The sequence below is a fragment of the Nestor notabilis genome, unplaced genomic scaffold, assembly GCF_000696875.1.
Source record: "Nestor notabilis isolate BGI_N333 unplaced genomic scaffold, ASM69687v1 scaffold36373, whole genome shotgun sequence".
Classification (NCBI taxonomy): domain Eukaryota; kingdom Metazoa; phylum Chordata; class Aves; order Psittaciformes; family Psittacidae; genus Nestor; species Nestor notabilis.
The window spans coordinates 434-18,469 of NW_009921234.1; the positions used below are offsets into that span (position 1 = coordinate 434).

The following is an 18,036-nucleotide window of genomic DNA, read 5'->3' on the forward strand; positions in this document are numbered from 1 at the left end:
TGTGAGTCTCAAAATAAAATCATCTGCAAGCAAAAGCTATTCAGGACTAGGGAGTCTGAAAGCATACTGAGTCTTTTTCACTAAGTACTGTGCAGAGTTAGAAACTGAAGATCATAGGAGTTTCACAGATGCATATCTTAATTTTCCATTTTGGGGGAGTCATCAGTTTTTCTCTTGGATTAGCACGATAATTCACATTCTTATTAGAAATACTTTGCTATATTCTGCTTTTGTTTCTTACAGTTAGTGTATTCTCACTGAATTTGATATGAGTTTTATTAAATTAATAAATTAAATGCAATGTATTACTACTGGGTTCAGAATACACTACCATATGCAAGGCTAATTGATTAAAATGTGTTACTATAAATGAAATAGAGACTGTCTCAGTCACTGAAAGCAAATATGTTCAATTATTAGGTCATACTTTTAGCTACTATAGATTCTTTTTTAATTTAGTGTATCTATACTTATCAGTATTTCTTAGTCATCTACCCCACTGAATTTACAAATGCCCATTACAGAAAAAGATACTTTAAGCACTACTACCACAAGAGCAATTCTTGTGGATGGTAAAATAAATTATGTTGGAACCTTACTTGTTGTTGGACATTCTAACTCCACATACTTTAAAAACTTATAGTGATATGCACTCAGATAGGTAATAAATGTCACTTTTAAATGTATTAAATAATTATGTATTTTTTACTTCAGGTGAAGTGTGATCAATACTGGCCAAGCAGAGGCACAGAAACTTATGGACTAATCCAAGTAACCCTTTTAGACACCGTTGAATTGGCAACATACTGTGTTCGTACGTTTGCACTTTACAAGGTATATATACTTATATATACTTACAATATAGTTTAAAATTTAAATGTTAGCAACATTTGTCCTTCCCTTTCCTTCCCTTCCCTTTCCAAGAAAAAATATTTAACTCATTGAAATAACAGCTAAAGCTCTGACATTACTGTGCAGTACAGTTAAAGTTGTTATATTGTTTGAATCCTGCAATTGAGAATATAAGAAACATTTCTCTCCATAGCCTAAGTTCCATTTTCTTTTGGCCCCAAAATGATTTAAATACACTTTGCTGGTATATATGCTTCTGCAGTTGTTTCATTAAAAAATTCCAATATCACATCAAGTGACAGTTTTGTCATTAATTTTTTTAATACCATAGAATGGTTCAAGTGAGAAAAGGGAAGTGAGGCAATTCCAGTTCACTGCCTGGCCTGACCATGGCGTCCCAGAACACCCAACACCATTCTTAGCTTTCCTGCGACGAGTGAAGACCTGCAACCCACCTGATGCTGGACCTATGGTTGTACACTGCAGGTAAGCTCAGAATTCCTTTCAAAGCATCTTATGTCAATATTACTGTTCTCTGTTGCAGATAAAAACTCTTCTTTTAAAGAGACTTCTGAGTCTGTCAAAGAAAAAGATGGTCACATTGCAAATTTGTGACCTGACTACAGCACTGCCAACTTGGTTGGGCCAGAATTATTTTCTTTGGTCTGTGCAAGAGGAATTAATTTTAGAATATGTAAAAGTCTACAGGGAGAATATCTGCAGGGACAAGACAAATATAGCTATGGCATTCAGAAAGTGGCATTAAAAAGTTTTGCTTTAAGAACCTGAATATTAAAGTGTTTGAGCAATGAAACATCTTTTGAAATTATTACTTATATTGTGCATGAAAGTAAAGAACATGAAAATTAAGAAAGGTAAATGACAACTTTTATTTACAATAGGTAGAAACCTTATTCTGTTTTCAAATTTAAACCATCAGCTTAGGACTGTAAGGAGCTGGAACCGCAAACGATGTACCTGGGGAGCAGTCTGAGCTCACTTCCAGGGAAAAGGAGTGCTACGTGCTGTTTGCAAGGTAGCAAACCTCTTTAGACATTAACAGGTATGAATTAATAAACTCTCAAGAGGAAAACATACTCCTCTTAAAGTTTTGGGAGTAGGGAAATGAAGAGATGGAGTAGGGAAAATGAAGAGATGGCCATTCTTTAGAAATCCTTGACAAGAGCCAATCTTAAAATCACACTGGTGACATTGTCAGAACGTATGTGATGGTTCTGATCGAAATAAGCTTTGAGATGGATCCCCCTCATTCCAGGGCTATGTTGTTATAGCTTGCATAGCTTACTGTGCTGCCCTTTTCAAAGCTAATGCCTAATATCAGTGATTTTTGTGAGCTTCAATTTGGGATACCTTTAGTTCGTAAAGCTGAGAGCTACTAACTATTCAATGTTCACTGAAGCTACAAATGCGTAGTGTATTTGAAAAATAGCTTTACTTTTACCATCCAAAAACTGAGGAACAAGAATTACAAGGATTATAGCCCCCTAGTTCTGACTTCTTACATATCGGTAAGCTAAACATGGAAGCTGGTTATTTGAATATTTTCAAAGTGATAAAAAGAGGCTCTTGTAAATAAGACAGGGAAAAAACTCAACAGAAAAACTAAACAAGAATTACTTCAGTGTTAAAAGGCACACACTGCTTAGAAAAGGTCAGAAACCATGGAATATAGAAATTCAATGTTTATTGAAACACCAGGGTTAGGAATGGGGAATAAATATAAATTATAATACAAATCTATTTATACAGTTTGCTGAGTATTGTCTGAATGGAGACAAATCTTTCTGTATCTTTATTTACATGATTTTAAAACATTTTAAATATTGCCTAGAATTATAGATAGCCTCAGCTAGAATTTCATCAGCTGGCTCCATATAGAGCATAACTGCAAAGTGAAGCTGTTATGCTCTAAATCAAAACCAAAAGTAAAAGAGGAAATGAATCCTCCCACTCTGGGAAGACTGTTAAATTGCTAGAATGACCTAAATTCTCTCAATGCAAAAACAAATTAATTAGATTGGTTGTTAGGAGTCATACAGCAAGTCATTGGAACAGATGAAATAAAATACAAAACCTGTTATCACTCAGCAATATTGATGAAATGCAAGGTCATTATTTTCTCTTTTCCATTGGTTATGCGTACAAATTTCAATGAAAGTGGTAGTCAGGTGAGGTAGTGAGATTTGGTGGCTGCTGAGGGACTTTTTTTGGAATTCCAATTTATTTGTCGATATTCTAAAGCATGCATATTCTAGTCATAAATTTGTTGAAGCTTTTCACCTTATGCATAGGTTCTTGAAACGTTAAGATTTTAAGCATTTCAGGCAAGCTATCCTAAAATGCAGACTCCCACATATTCTATCATTTTAGTAAGCCTTATGACTCGCACTCCCAACACCCAACAATTTGTCTATGAGCAGAATTAATAAAACCAGATTTCTTGAAAATTTACAGATTTATATCTCTTGGTTTTTTGGGTGGTTTTGTTGTTGGTTGATTGGTTTTGCGGGGGGTGGGTTTGTTTCTTTTGTTTGTTGGGGTTCTTTTGTGGCTGTGCATGTAGGAGCAAGTGCTGTGGACAGCCCAAAGTTTATGACTGTATTCATTAACTCCTAAGTGTTAATACACTGACTATCTAAGTGGTAGACCAACAAGAATAAGTTACTGAAGTCTTTCTTACAGCAGTAATGTTAATGTGGATGTCTCTTTTCAGACATATCGTAGCAACACTGTATTTTGGGACTTGTGTTGCCTTATCATTTTGAATTTGACATTATTAAATTGGTAGAAGAAAATCCAGATAGGAATGACAGAGCATCAGCACAATTTTATTAGGCTAAAAGATATGTCTTTCATTCAGCAACATGAAAAACTTTAATATTTAGTTTGAAACTAAAGTACTGGACATGCCTACACATTTCATTTCAAGCTCAAAAATTTTTTATTTTATGTTGAAACAGAAAAATTAAACAAATTTTGCATGTTACTTGCTTTCAGATTTTTCTTTTCTCTCCTCTCTGTTGTTCACTTTGTAAATGTCTCCATTCTTCTAATCCTCAGTCATTTCACTTTTTTTCCATTTTTTTCCTCTTCAGTGTGTGGACTGCTTTTTATTGCATGAATTACTCTAATTATATTCTATTTCTGTGCTTTGATTCTGCTGTTTTCTCACATTCATTTCACTGGTTTTTACCATCTTGCTGAACAATTTCAATATGAAATAAGTTCCTACATGGTTTAATATTTTCTGTGAAGAACAATTGTTGTTTTAATGATGGCATTCTCCTGCCAGTTTTTGTCATGCATCATCTTTCACTGCCTTCTGGTAGTCACCCTATTCCACTGAGATATTTTATCCGTTCTCGATAAACTTCTTGCTTTTCATTTCTTCCTTTGCTGGCTCCTAGTCTGCCACTGCAGCCTTTTAAAAAGAGTCCCTTCTTCCTTGTTCTGTATCTTATCTGTCACTGCCTCCTATTTTGTGTTCACGACTCCCTAAGTCCCTTTTCATTAAAGCTTATATACTACCATTACCCAGATAATAAAAGTATTTCAAACTTTCTTCACTAGAGCAAAACAATATAATATAAGACCATATCTTGAATCCTTAGCCTATGGTAGGCAGTGTTTTTCCAAGATACCCCACTGAAAGAATAATGAGTTTACTCCCCAGCAGGACATGGAATTTATAGTAGGGAGTGTGAAACAACTGAAACAACACTCATACCTTCTTATATGTTTCTTCCAGTACCTAAAAAACTGTCAGAACTCAGGAAATTATCATAATGACGTATTATAGTATAATATGTCATAATGATATTGTATAAATACAAGGGGGCTTACTTTTCAAAAATTAATAAGAAAGAGTAGGTACAGAGGAGCCATGGAAGCATTTTTCTGCAAAGCTTTTAAGTCATAAAAAAAAAAAAAAAAAGAATATAAAATCTAGCAAGCAACTGTGTACAGGGAGAAGCTATTTATCTATAGTATTTCTGAGAATTTAGTTCAGAGTTTCTTATTACTTAAAAGCTGAGATTCTTTTCACTTTTGATTCAGGTCAACACCCAGTAAATGCAACAGGAGCCTGACTAGATGAGGAATAAATGAAAGAGCCAGCTAGCTGCATTTTGATCCTTAGACAATAACCCATTATTTATTCTGTATTTATAAGCAGGTATTTTAAGTGAAAGGTTTAGCCAAACCTTTTCCTTACTGCATTCTCCAGATCTGCCTCAATACTGACTGTCTTTAAGTCCACTTCGTGTTAAGAGATTATGAGGTTTTTCCAGTTTGCTTGGTGGTTTTGGGATATGGCTATATATCCTGCAGAGAACTGTGGCCCCAGACCAGTTTGTATCAAACCTCAGTAGCTGATAAGCTAGTTTCATATCCTGTTCCTAGGAAGTGGTTATTGAGTGTATGAAGAATTTGTTTAATAACTTACAGTGTGATTCGAAAAAGTCTGAAGTAAAAACCAGCAAGTGTAAAACTCACCCTATAAGCGTTTGAATGCATTCTATTCACGTAACAGTGACCAGAATTATAAAAAAAAAAATAAAAAATGTGGTTTTAACTGCTGAAATTACTGCGAATGTAATACAAGTATTGCCATTCAAAATTACTAGACTTTTTAAGGTATGTTCTGATAAACCCATGTTAAACAAATGCCAGTGGAAGTCTTCATAAGTTCTTTGTGATGAAAACAAAGAAAAATACAGAATTATATGATCAGAATTTATGATAACACTAGTAATTATTTGTTACTAATGTCCATGCAGCAAACATCTTTGCATGTTATTTACACACCTACTTTTGCTAATTAACGGTTCCTTTGCAGTATTGAATCTGAATCTTATATAGAAGTCAAAAACATGTTGAGCATTTCATATGTACATTCTACCAGCCAAAGCTCTTACCTTTGCAGAAAAGTTAGCAGATTTTTAATTTGAAAAAGTAATTAAGATATATTTAAAGCTATTTTATTTTTAAGAAGAAAACATAGATCATTGCTGAAAAGATTCTGAAGCACTAAATGTAACATCAAGACCTGATCTAATTGCAGACTTTTTAATTTCTGTAATCAGATATTCTGATAGGACTATCTGCATGAAAAAGTCGCAGTGGTAATAATATAAATACATAATGCCATTGCACAATTTTTTCCAGGAAAAGAAAACCTGTAGTTTACTGTCTATATCCACCTGAAAAGATAGATTAGCAAATCAAAGTAAAGCTAAGTTTAGAAACGTATTTGTTATAAACTGCCATGTTCCATGATCCTTGCTTTAGTTACATTCTCCCAGCGACAGCAGTATTGTTATTTTCAGTAGAGGAAAGCAAATAAATACAAGGTAAAGCTGCATGCAAAAAACCCTAATAACACAAAAGAAATTTAGCATTTCCATCCTATTTGTAGATACTTTTCATCCCATGTGTTCAAATGTTGACTCGTCTTATTTAGAACAACTTGTGTGAAGATTTTTCTGTTGTGGTTAAAAAAATCCTTGATGCAGGTAGATGCTTTCTCATTTACAGGATCTTACATTTTAAGACTGTAGCCTTTCAGTCCCTTTGCACCAAAGTTGAGTAATATTCCAATCCAACTATTCTCTCCGCATGATCTGCCCTAATTTGCAGAGCTGATCTAGAAAAAAGGGTTTCTTTAGTGAAAAAAATGCAGGCTTAATCCCCAGGATCCTGCATTGCTGAGGCTGTAATGTGTGGTCTAATGATAGTGAGGAAAACACACGTTTTTGTTTGAAGTTGGATTAGTGCAGGCGAACAGGTGCTAATCAGATCACAATAAAATAGCACCAGAGGGTGTTTGGAGCCTTATGCCACTGTGTTTTCAAAACATCACAGAAACTTCAGTAGTTGGTTCAGTAACACTACATAAAAGCTTAACATGTAAGTGCAATCCCGTATGTTTGAATCTTTCTTTTTAATACCAGCTCCAAGGGGCATATCTTTAAGATACTTTGTGAAGTTTTGTCAGGTGCTGTTAATGCTGCTGTTGCGGACGGAAAAACTTGGATATTTGGAAGAATGTGACTGTTTTAAGTAAATACAACTCTGAGTATACTAACATAACCATTTAGTACAGTAAAAACAAGTTCATTTTCAAAAAAAAAGCACAATCCAACATAATGTGATCCCGTATTTCTTAAAGTAGAATACTTACCTAATTTTTGTTCATTTCAAAATGAAAAGTAAAATCAGAAATATTTATACAGAGATATATATATGAGGCAGTTATTTTCCAGTGGATTGTTTAATTCGTCTCTGTATTATTTGAACCTCCTTACTGCTTTTACCACATGCCTCACAACCGTTCATTTTCTAATCCTTGCAGTAAGTAGGTTGCAGATGACCGCCTATCTGTTTTCACGGGGCGGGGGAAATCCCCTCAGTACATATTCAGAAATCTCTCAAATAAGATTGAAAAATGCTAGAAGTCTCCTCATTCATTCCCTCTCTCTACCCCGAGAGCAACTCAGGATCTTACCTAACTTCCCTGGACAGCTGAAGGCTCTGGAGAGGAAAAGATAGTAAAGGCATTTTAGTATGAAAAGTATTTTAATATCACAAATATTCTAAACTTTCTCTGCTTTACCCACATGTCTTTATCAAGCAGCTGTTGGGTGCTACTGTATATTAGACTGTGCTGGGTATAATCTATATACAAAACCACTGTATCACTATTTCCTCTCCTGCTGTTAGTTGTAGGTCACCATGTATCTCATTAAGACAACTATTTTCCCAAAGTCTTTGTTCACAAATAACAAACAAAAAAATAGGGGTATGGCTGTTGTTAAATTCTTGAAACAATGCATAGATGGTGACCCTGCTTAGGATGTTGAGTTCCTCTTAATATAAAAACACAGCAATGAGTACATGTCTGTGTTTTTCATTGTATTCTATTTGTAACTGGTAGTCTGACTGGGTGTCATTTCATTTCTACCTTTCTTCTTGGGAGTTACTTCATTTCTACACGCACCTCGTACAAAGTACACCAGGGCTTACAGAGTTTGATACTTTGGGACCTTGATCTCTGAGGAACTGGAACTGGGTTCTCTCAATTTTGAAATTTTTGGATGGTTGTTCTGTCTTCATTTAGTTATTGGAATTACAGAGTCTACTGGAAAGAATCTAGAAGAAAGGTTGGTGAATGCTATCTGACAGAAACAAAATACTGACGTCCCACCAGTACAATGATTGAGGGCATCATTGAGTTGGGATTTGCCTTCATATCACCATAAAAACTTTCCAGGTTGTGAAAATTTAAATTCCTAAAGCTTCACAGTTGAAAACCCTGGATGTTTTATGCTGAATGTACTAGAGTTTTCAGCTAATTACTGTGCTATGCTCATGCGATTATTTAGACAAAAACAGCGTCTCCATCAGTATGCTGATAGAGCCACCGATGGATGTGTAATGCTGGATTTTTTTTTTCTGTTTTAAATTTGAGTGTCTTTAGTTAGGATTATCTTAATTGCAAAGATGCCAGTTATCTTCCTCAACTGATCACTCTTTAAATGAAGAGCAGTTTGGCTCTTTCTTACTAGCTTAATTTGTTTCCTTAAATTTAGGTGCTGACATACAAAAACCTGGAAGTATGAACATGACAAGGATTACTGTACAGTAGTTATTTTCACAGTGTGCAGGGTACTTAAAGATCGGCTAGGGTACCTTGATATTTTTAGTTTGGATTGGAAAATACTGTGCTACATTATCTAGAAAGTCCTTCATGAGGTGTCAAATACCAGCAAACTGATGTTGATCCACTTTCAAGTTTTGTCTAAACTAGTTCTGCACAGCAAAAAGCCTTTCCTAAAACCTGAACTGAAGCTGCTGTATGTACAGTATGTGCTTTCATTGTTTGTAAGCATAAAAAAGTATCACTGGACCCACTATTAAAAATTCAAAGCATACAAAAGGTAATGGTAGTCATTTTTTATGCAGGTTCAAATATTGGAAAATACCTACTTGTGGTATTTTTCATTAAATCAGTCCTATGTGTATAAAGCCATCTTTGGTTGGCACTTAGCCTGTGGTTCAGGGAATTATACCCCCACTGCTGTAACTCAGGGCAGGATTATCTTTTGAAATCCTAAAAAGATGCTCTGACTGCATAGGGTAAGATGTTGTTTCTGGCAGAAGTCAGAAATCTGTAAAGGAACATAGTGAATATTATTACTAGGTAGAACCAGTCATCTATCTAGGCCTGTCTCTGACAATGGCAAATGTCAGAACTTTTAGGGGGAAGTATGAAACTCTAATGTCAACAATTATTTCAGTAAAGTTTCCTTGCCAGCAGGAACCAGTTAGTGACTAGTATAGCCCTCCTTCATGAGCATTTAAATTCTTTTCCCCAGTTATTTCTTTACCTGCCTAGAGAAACTGGTGGGTACCTCATTGTTCATATTCATGATTGTACGCACATTTTAAAGAACAAAACCAGACAGTCTTATCTTTGACTTTTTTCCTTGTCTAAGTGTTTTTCTCCTACAAGTAGTTTCACACATTATATTAGAAGCTACCTATTTACTGTTTTAAACATGTGTGTCCTAATTTCAGTGAATGTCTTTGGATAAAAAGAGGGGAAAAAAAAAAAAAAAACAAACGTTTTTAACACTGTTTCTTGTTTTACATGTCTACAACTTTCAATTGTGTTCATCCATCATAGCAAACTAGGATAGCAAAATATCCCAAACTGCTTCAGTACTTTCCATGTGGAGGCAGTTGGAAGGGAACCCTCACACTCCTAGTCTTGCCAGCTATCTCTGCTCCCTTGCTTGTGACATACCCTTTTTCTGTAGCCTTAGTAACAAGTACTCCACAGTTTCATTAATTTTTAGTAAGAGGTAAAGCAGCAAAAGCAGTTCCAGATTTATGTCACATTTCCTTGCTAAGTTGTCCAGTGGAGGTACTGAGCCCTGACTTGGGTTCAAACAGCAAATGGTTTCAGTTGAGCAGGTCTCCTGGACACTGGTGGCTTTTCACTCAGTGAAATAACCTGCCCCTTATTAAAATGTAAAAATTTTCTGTAAGATTTTTTTTTTCTTTAACATAAGCAGTTCCTTTTCCATGCGTTATCTCAAATTACCAATATGTTTGTGCTGATAATTATTTCCATATATATATTATCATGTCCTACAAGGCCTGTAATTTCCTTTGACCTAAGGTGTACTTTGATACATGATTTGATCAGTGCTCTTAGTGAGTCATTTTATCCATACGTATTTACTTAATTGGTTAGTTTTCTCCCCGCCCATGTTTGTATATAATATACTTTACAAAGGAAAAGGAAATCTGACTGCTTGCAGCTGAGTCTAGTAAAAGAGCAATTAGGTTCTATCGGAGCCAGCAGCTGTCCATAATGAATTCTGAATTAAAATTATGAGTGAAAAAAAGAATCCAGCCATCTGCAGGAAATGTGAAAATATTTTTATAACCCAATAGCCAAATTCTGGAAAGGGGTATCTCTGAGATTTCCCAGCTGTACCTACAGTAAATTCCAGAATATCCATGGACACACAGTATACTAGAACACATTACATCAACTTGGCTATCCAGTGTGTTTGGCTAACTTCAAATGGGCTGTATTTTTATCTGAAGTGATCAGCATGAAAGCCTTTTTAAATCATCTCCCTGTGTCTCTAGACGTAAAATGCAGCTTTAAAATACTCCTGTTATCTTTTTTGGAGGTCTTCTGACAAGTATTATACCCATAATACTAATCTTTCTTCGTTAATAGGCTTACTTCAGGGTCTCATCATTTATTATGAGATTTTGTCAATGGCTTTTGTCCCAAGTGGCACTACATTGCAGTGCCAATTTTTCTTTTTCTTTTTTTGTCACCTGAGCTTTAAAAACAATTTTCAGTTGTTTAAAAGTTATTATGAGGCTATCCAAGCTCATTTTACAGCTACTTTGAAACTTCTGCATCTAAGTCCCCATGATTTTCATTATAACTTGTCCACAGTATTTAGTCATGAGTTCAAAATCCTGAAAAAAGGAGAGATTAGTTTCCAACTTCTAAAGAACAAACTGTGATTAAGCAAAGTGAAGAGCTTAGTGGCATTAACCTATCACATCCTGATTTTCTACACCATTACAGAGCATTCATGCTGGTATAATGACTGCTGAGGTTAAAGAAAAGAAACATCAGAACTAGTGCCAGTATCCAAGTTCTTCAGCTGTCAGTGGAGTATTATCAGACAAATTGAAAAGGGTGTTTATTCTTTTCACCACTTGGTCTAAGAAAACAGGGGCCTGGCAAGAACTTTGGTATGAACTCATCAGATAAGCCTCAGGTTTTTATGCACATCTGAAGTGGGAAGATCATATTTGGTTTATCTTCTGAATGTATCCTGTAGATATATTAGTTCTCTGTGGAAAGAAAAGAGACATCTTGAGATGGAGATCAAAAAAAGCAGGTCTGCTATACAAAAGTCTTGTCAGCTTCAAGCTTGATGACTAATTTCTGCTTATTTCTGAGTTTCCAAAGCAAAAGGGAAATAAAAAGTTTAAAAAAAAAAAGTTTTGTAGACAGGTACTTGTGAACAGTACACAGTACATTTGAATTGTGATTGGTACTGAAAAAAACCCTAACTTGGACTGAGGAGACCTGGTGCTATGTCTTCTTTTTAGCTTTGTACTTACCAAATGAAATACTATGTCCAGATGACAGTCTGGGACCTCATCACTGCTCTGTCAGTCTCAAACCCAAGTATAACAAATGGCATATGGTAGTGTTCTGACTCCAGAAACAGAGATTATGAAGGCAGCTGGTGTTAAGAAAAAGAAACAATTGTTGACCACAATAGGTATACAAACACCTAGAGTCAGGGAGGGGTCCAGAACAACTCTGAAACTAGGAAACACCTTAGTGTTCAGCAGATACTTTCAAGGTCATCCTGTTACCCAGTTCTGCAGAACACGTTTCTTCACACCTTTAATTCATTTTCAGATAGCATCAGTTCACCTTTCTACTTCCCACACAGATAGGGTAATAGCTCTTCTACATATTCCACATGAAAATGTAATCAAAGCACAGAAATATGCAAAACTACAAAACAACTCCTCAAAACATTCCACTCTGTGAATGCAAAACAGGTTGAAATGCAATGAAAGCAAGGAGTTAGCAGCAAGCAGCATAATTTCTGCTCATTGGCTTGTTTGCTGTGCTGTAATTTCACTTCTATTTATTGATGATAGGATCACCGTGTACTTCCTCTCATAAATTGCTCAGAAGTATCATTTTCTGTATTTACTACAGCTGTTCATGCATAGATCTGTTTTTAATTTAAGGTAACGAGTCACAATGAGATGTGTTTTTAAAATTAACCTCAAAATGCATTTTTCTAAACTCTATTTCACTAAATTTTATTTCAGTAAATTTTAGATCTTTCTTTAGTGGAATGTATAATGACAAGAATGCTTTGTGAATGCATTGTACAGTACAAAGAATGTAAAATGTATACTGAAACTCAACAAATCTCACAGAGGAGATATATTTTGGGTAGTTATTCTTAGATGCTAAATAGAGAATGCAGTACCCTGAATATAAGATTGTATTTAGAGAAGGAAGAAAATAGGAAGGAGGATAACTGAGAACTGGATTAATTTTGAAATAAAAAATCACAGAAAATCTTTGTGCACAGATAAAACAGTACAGATAAATACAATTTATTCTTATGTCTTTTCTTTATATATCTAATTGAAGAAATCAGGTGATAACTGTGATTTACAGTCAGGTGTATATGTAAAAATCCTTTATGAAAAGCGGGATTATGGCACATATTGCTATATAAAATCAACAATCAACTCTGAAGGAAAATCAAGATAAGAAAAAGAAGCAGTATGAAATAGGGTCAATGAACTTTCCAGTTGTCATATTATGTAATTTCTGCTATATTCCATCTTGCACGCAGAACAAGAAGAGTTTTGGTTGGGGTTTTTTTTTCCCATCAACAATTCATGATTTCAGGAAAGAAGCAGGCAGAGGTACTCTGATATTCCATCCCTTTTAAGGAAGAGAAAGCAAGTCTCAGAAATAGTTCTCTCCCATTTCAATCTCATAGTTCTAAAAGTGCCAGAAAAGGCAGACGTATTGATAGAAAGGAAGGGGTCTTGAAGATCTGATTAGCAGATGGGGGGTGGAGAGGGGGTGGGGTGAGGGGGATGGAATGCTTGTGCTTTCTTTAAGTATATGGGACCATGAGACCAAATTTACACAGCGCTTTTAAGCTTCTCTCACATGACATGTCTAGAATGTTATTTCCTTGGATACCCACATTCCAGTCTAATAAAAAGATTTTTGTAGGAGAAGTTGTGTCTGTAACTTGTTGGTTATTAGCCCTTAAGGGATCCCTTACTCCGTGGTGTTTTGTAACAAGTTTCACAATTTAATGATATAATACAGGAAAAAGTACTTCCTATTTGTTCTAAATTCTCTGTCTCATCATTTCATTTCATGATCCTATTTCTTGTGTTGCAGACAAAAGATGAATAGTCATTTCCTTTTCACATCCTCCACATAACACATGGGTTTATGCCATTCTTTCATATCTTCCCTTTTCTTGAGTCTTCTCTGCTCCAAGCTGAGTTATCTAGTTCGATTAACCTCCACTTCATACACTGTTATCCTCTTCGGTATGTTTCTTCAACCTTATAATTTCTCTACCATTCTTGAGGTGGGCCACACTGCTTGATGTTGAGGTGAATGCAAGGGCAGCCATTTGGAGAGCAGAATGGCCTCAGAATGGCATTGAAGGGAAAATCCACAGAATCCTTCTGTAAGTAGTGGATTCTTAGGGTGGTGAGTGAATGAGTGAGTGTGAGAGTGAATAAAGATATCAAACAAAATCCTTCAAATTAGTTCTACAGAAACCTCCTAAATGTAGTTGTAGTGCAAAAATGTAACTTCAGGTAAATGGCTGTCACATTTTCAAGTGCACTCAGAAATTACCTCTGGCTGTAGTATTTATGATTTCAGATGTTATTTTCCTTTACTCCTTTACACTAATGAACTACTTGTATATCTTTTACTTTCATAATGCAATATGGTACATCTTCCTCCACTGCCAAAATAATACACTAAACATGAGAAGTATTTCTAATACTTCTGAGCTGTCAGCTAGTGGAGTTACTCTTTACATTTGCACTTTCACAACTACATTCCTGTATTGCTTTGGAGCTATATAGGATTCCTGCATTTGTGTAAAGTTGTAGCTCATGGAAGACCTGGATTTAAAGTCTGGTGAGAGGATTTGAATTCCTGTAGTGGAATGTCCTTGTTATAAGTGTCAAAAAGGATTTTGTTTGTTTTGTTGAACATTACTAATGCTACACCTTTATCCTGCATGGAAAACTCACTTTTAAAATTATTTCATAAACAGTTATTCCCCTTACATGGGATTTGCTACAGAAAATTATTGGAGTTTTGATTCTGTAAGTTTAATGTTTCGAGAGGTTTTTTTGTTTGTGTTCATGATACAATCTGGTAAGATAGCTTCTTATGCTTGATCTCTCCAGAGCTGAATTTAGGATTAGAAGAACAAATTTACTTCCTGAACATTGTTACACTTCTGCTATCAAATATTATAAAAAAATTGAGCTTAAAACTGGAGCTGTTATATTTGAAGAATTTATGATAATGCTAGAATTCTGAGAACGTATGGACTGAAAGGAAAAGCTTCATAAATTAGCTCAGTAAAGGAAGAAAGATCTGAGGCTGACTTTCTATTTGTGAGTCTCCTATGCTTTCTCCAGCTATCTGAAAACTGTGGGGAGCTCTAGACTGAGCTTTATCTACTTGCAGTGAAATGTCCGATTTTCAGATTTTGTTTTCCCTTGTTCATTTTAAGAAGCTTTGTGTGACTTCAGTGGCAAATATGGTTGCCTTCATGCATAGCATAGAGATGAAGAAAATGCAATGGCTAAAGGTTTTTTGGTGAAGCAGTACACCTAATAATGTCTCATATACCATACTTGACTGCTGCTATCCAACCATAACCACAATGGGAGTAAAAGAAAGTCATTGTGAGCTTGCAGATCAATTCTCAAAGGTCTCTTTTAAGCCAGCACCAGCATTCTTGAAGCAGTCTGGTATCTCTTCTAAAATGGAATTTGAAATTCCATTAGTTTCTCTTTGCACAAGGTCTTTATGCTATTTCAGTCAGATGTATCCCTCCAATGTTGATGTTCAGTAATTTCATAAGGGGCATTTTTGCTGCTTCCTGGTCAGAAGGGTGATTTGTAACTGTGTTCTATTTTCCTAACAGGAAAAGGAGAGAATAATAAAAATATTGCCCTTGTCATAACTACTACAGAATTTTTGTAGGATTGGAATCTAATTAATCATATGAAGTTTCTTAATAAAAATGAAGGCATTTTTATATTTTTCCCATATCACAAGCAATTTTACGTACTTTCAGTTTATAAATGCAAGCTTCATTCAGTCTGAAATTGTAATATTCAATAAAATTTTCCCCTGATATGAGTCAGAAACATCCTAAATGATTTTTGGTCCGTATTTTACTGTCTGTGCTTCCAATTAAATGATCTGTGAATACTGGCAGTTACACTGCCTTCCTTTGCCAAAGCACTGAAGTACCAGTAAAAGGTCATCATTTAAATAGCTACAAATTAATCACAAAAGCCAACCTTTAACACATCCATACAGTGATTTTAATGTGGAATGGCCCCCTTATGCCCTTAATTTTTCTTTTTTCTGAATTGCAGCTGTATTGCATCACAGGACATTAAACATGTTTCCGCTCATGGGACTGAGTGCATCATGTTTTTAGAAATTGGAAACAAATGTTATATTAGGATGAATGATACTATTGGAAGCAATAACAGTTTCCTAGTAGGCATGCCTATTAAATAGATTTATTAGGTTTTCAGCTTGTACACATAACAGTATCTTTCACTAGCTCGTGATAGAATTATTTTTTTTTTTTAATTCTAAGTTTGACAATAACACCAAGAGATGCAAAACAAAAGGGAAAGAAATTCCATAACAAATTTACAATTTGTGAAATTATTCTCATTAGCTGAATTATCATCGTTAGCAGAAAGTAGATAGGAAAATTTTTTTGTGTGACTGTGGCTTATTAGTGAGTATTCAAACTGCATGGCTTCTGAACAGTGTGCCAGTACCATATTAAGAAGTCTTTATGGTAGCAGAAGAGAAGGAGAAACAGGGGATAAAGATAGGGTAGTTTCTTGCTCTTGTATAGGAAGCTATTGGAGTTTGAAGTTTGAAGGCATGTGGTGGCAAAGAGGAAGGAAGTTAAAATATTCATAGCATTGGTTCAATTTTCACCTGGAAACTGAAAAGACTAAACTGGTAGACACTTGGTTCATTTATAATTGGCAAAGTTGGAATGTCCTGAACACTTCAAGGTAGTAAAGTATCTTGCTGGATAAAATGATCTGTAGAGGAGTTTGTTAGGAGCTCACTGGAGCCAAATGCCTCAATAAATGTAATGTGTCAGCCCCTCCATCCTTATCATGAAAACACTGGTACTTAGTAATGTTTTCTGGTCTGGTATCATGATCTTCACCACCTCTGCATAAACCTGTAAACTAGCAGATATCTTCTGAAAAATTTTATATCCTGTTATAAACACAGTTCTGAAACATTAGAACCATGTTCTAAACTACTTAGAATATCTGCACTGTCAAACCTTCTTATTTTTCACTTGGCCAGACTAGTTAGGCTCATAAAAACTGAATGTGAAGAGGTATTGTTTGAGGAATGGTTTAAAACATTATATAAACCAATCTGACATACAAATGTGTGCTACCTGTGGTGATTTCTTTGCAATCAGGAAAAAAACAACAGTGAGACAATTTTTTGAGTTTCATTATGACTATTACCAACATTAAGGTCACTAAGATTTCCTGGAATGCAGAATTTTTATTATACAAGGCAAATGAATTCCCATTTAGCTAGTATAGCCATCATTTAATTTGTATATTTTCTATCTCTACAACTTCCATTGATCAATTTCATTGACTGTTAAGTTTTCTTAAGCTTAGAATATTGACTAATTCTTGTCAGAGTGGCACCTAAGAAAGTTGAGATTGATGTATTTTGTCTGTTAGCAGAAGTCCTCAGCTGTTTGAAGGGGCTTTGCTTCTGGGAAGAGAAACTGGTGGCAAGAATACATGATTAACAATAAATAAATATGGAATCATAGAAACCAAACTTATCTTTTGTGAGACTAAAACATCTTTCTGCTCTGTACTTATTTCTGACTTGGTTGTAAGTAAATGCAGTTTGCTGGTAACTGGCAAACATTCTTAAAGCATCATGCAAGAAATAAAGGTTACCCTTAATTATTGATTTCAGAATGGACCTACGATTTTTAGTATCTCATGAAGATATAGAAACAGTGAGAAGATCTTTGGCTTTATATAATTGCTCTCTAGGAGCTAGGTTGTTTCTTTCTTTTTATCTCTTTCTAACAAATGGCAGGTTTTGGTGTTCTTAAATATCCTTAGTTTGGATAATACCAGTATCTTGATGTTTTATTAGCTTTTGCTTACTCTACCATGTACTGTGTTTCATGTCATTAACTGAAAACAGCATTTAGAAGGCCAGAAACTATGATTTATTGTCACAGGCACAATATGATCCCAGATACAAATCTGATCTATAAAATCACTGTATTTGACATTTGTTCTTTATACAGCTACATGTATACAAATGGTTGTAACAAAACTTCATGAAGTTCAGTCGTATACTTGCTGTAAAAAAGATAGTCGTCCATCTAACAACTTGATTCAATACAGTTATGTCCAAACAGCTCCATAAAAGACTCCTGTAGATATTTTGGGAAATAAGGCTTCATTAACACACACGTTGCATATTCAGACCTTCAGCATATTTTCTCGGCTTCTGTATTCTTTTTCATATTCCTTCTACATCATTCCCATTCAGTTGTGCCAAATGTGTAATAAAGGATCAGGTGAGACTAATAGTAATCACGTAAAGGTGAGAACTGTAAGCCTCTTTTTCCTCTCCTGATTGCATAACATTGTCCTCAGGAGTTCCTAATGATAGCCCATGCAAGTAACAGACTACACCTTAAAGACAGGGAGGGAATGACTGAAAATTCCTGAAATTCTGACATATTTTGACAGCAG

The 18,036-nt window shown here is 35.1% G+C and overlaps 1 protein-coding gene across 1 annotated transcript in view; it reads left to right on the top strand.

The window, feature by feature from the left end:
* Nucleotides 1-714: 714 nt before the first annotated feature.
* The window catches only part of LOC104403019 (receptor-type tyrosine-protein phosphatase delta-like), a gene marked incomplete at both ends in the record, with an annotated part of 26,472 nt that continues 9,150 nt past the window's right edge, over nucleotides 715-18,036 (top strand). Inside the window, 2 exons of the mRNA XM_010011051.1 lie at nucleotides 715-834; nucleotides 1,184-1,338. Coding sequence (XP_010009353.1) covers nucleotides 715-834; nucleotides 1,184-1,338 — 275 coding nt within the window. The remainder of the gene's footprint in view (nucleotides 835-1,183; nucleotides 1,339-18,036) is intronic.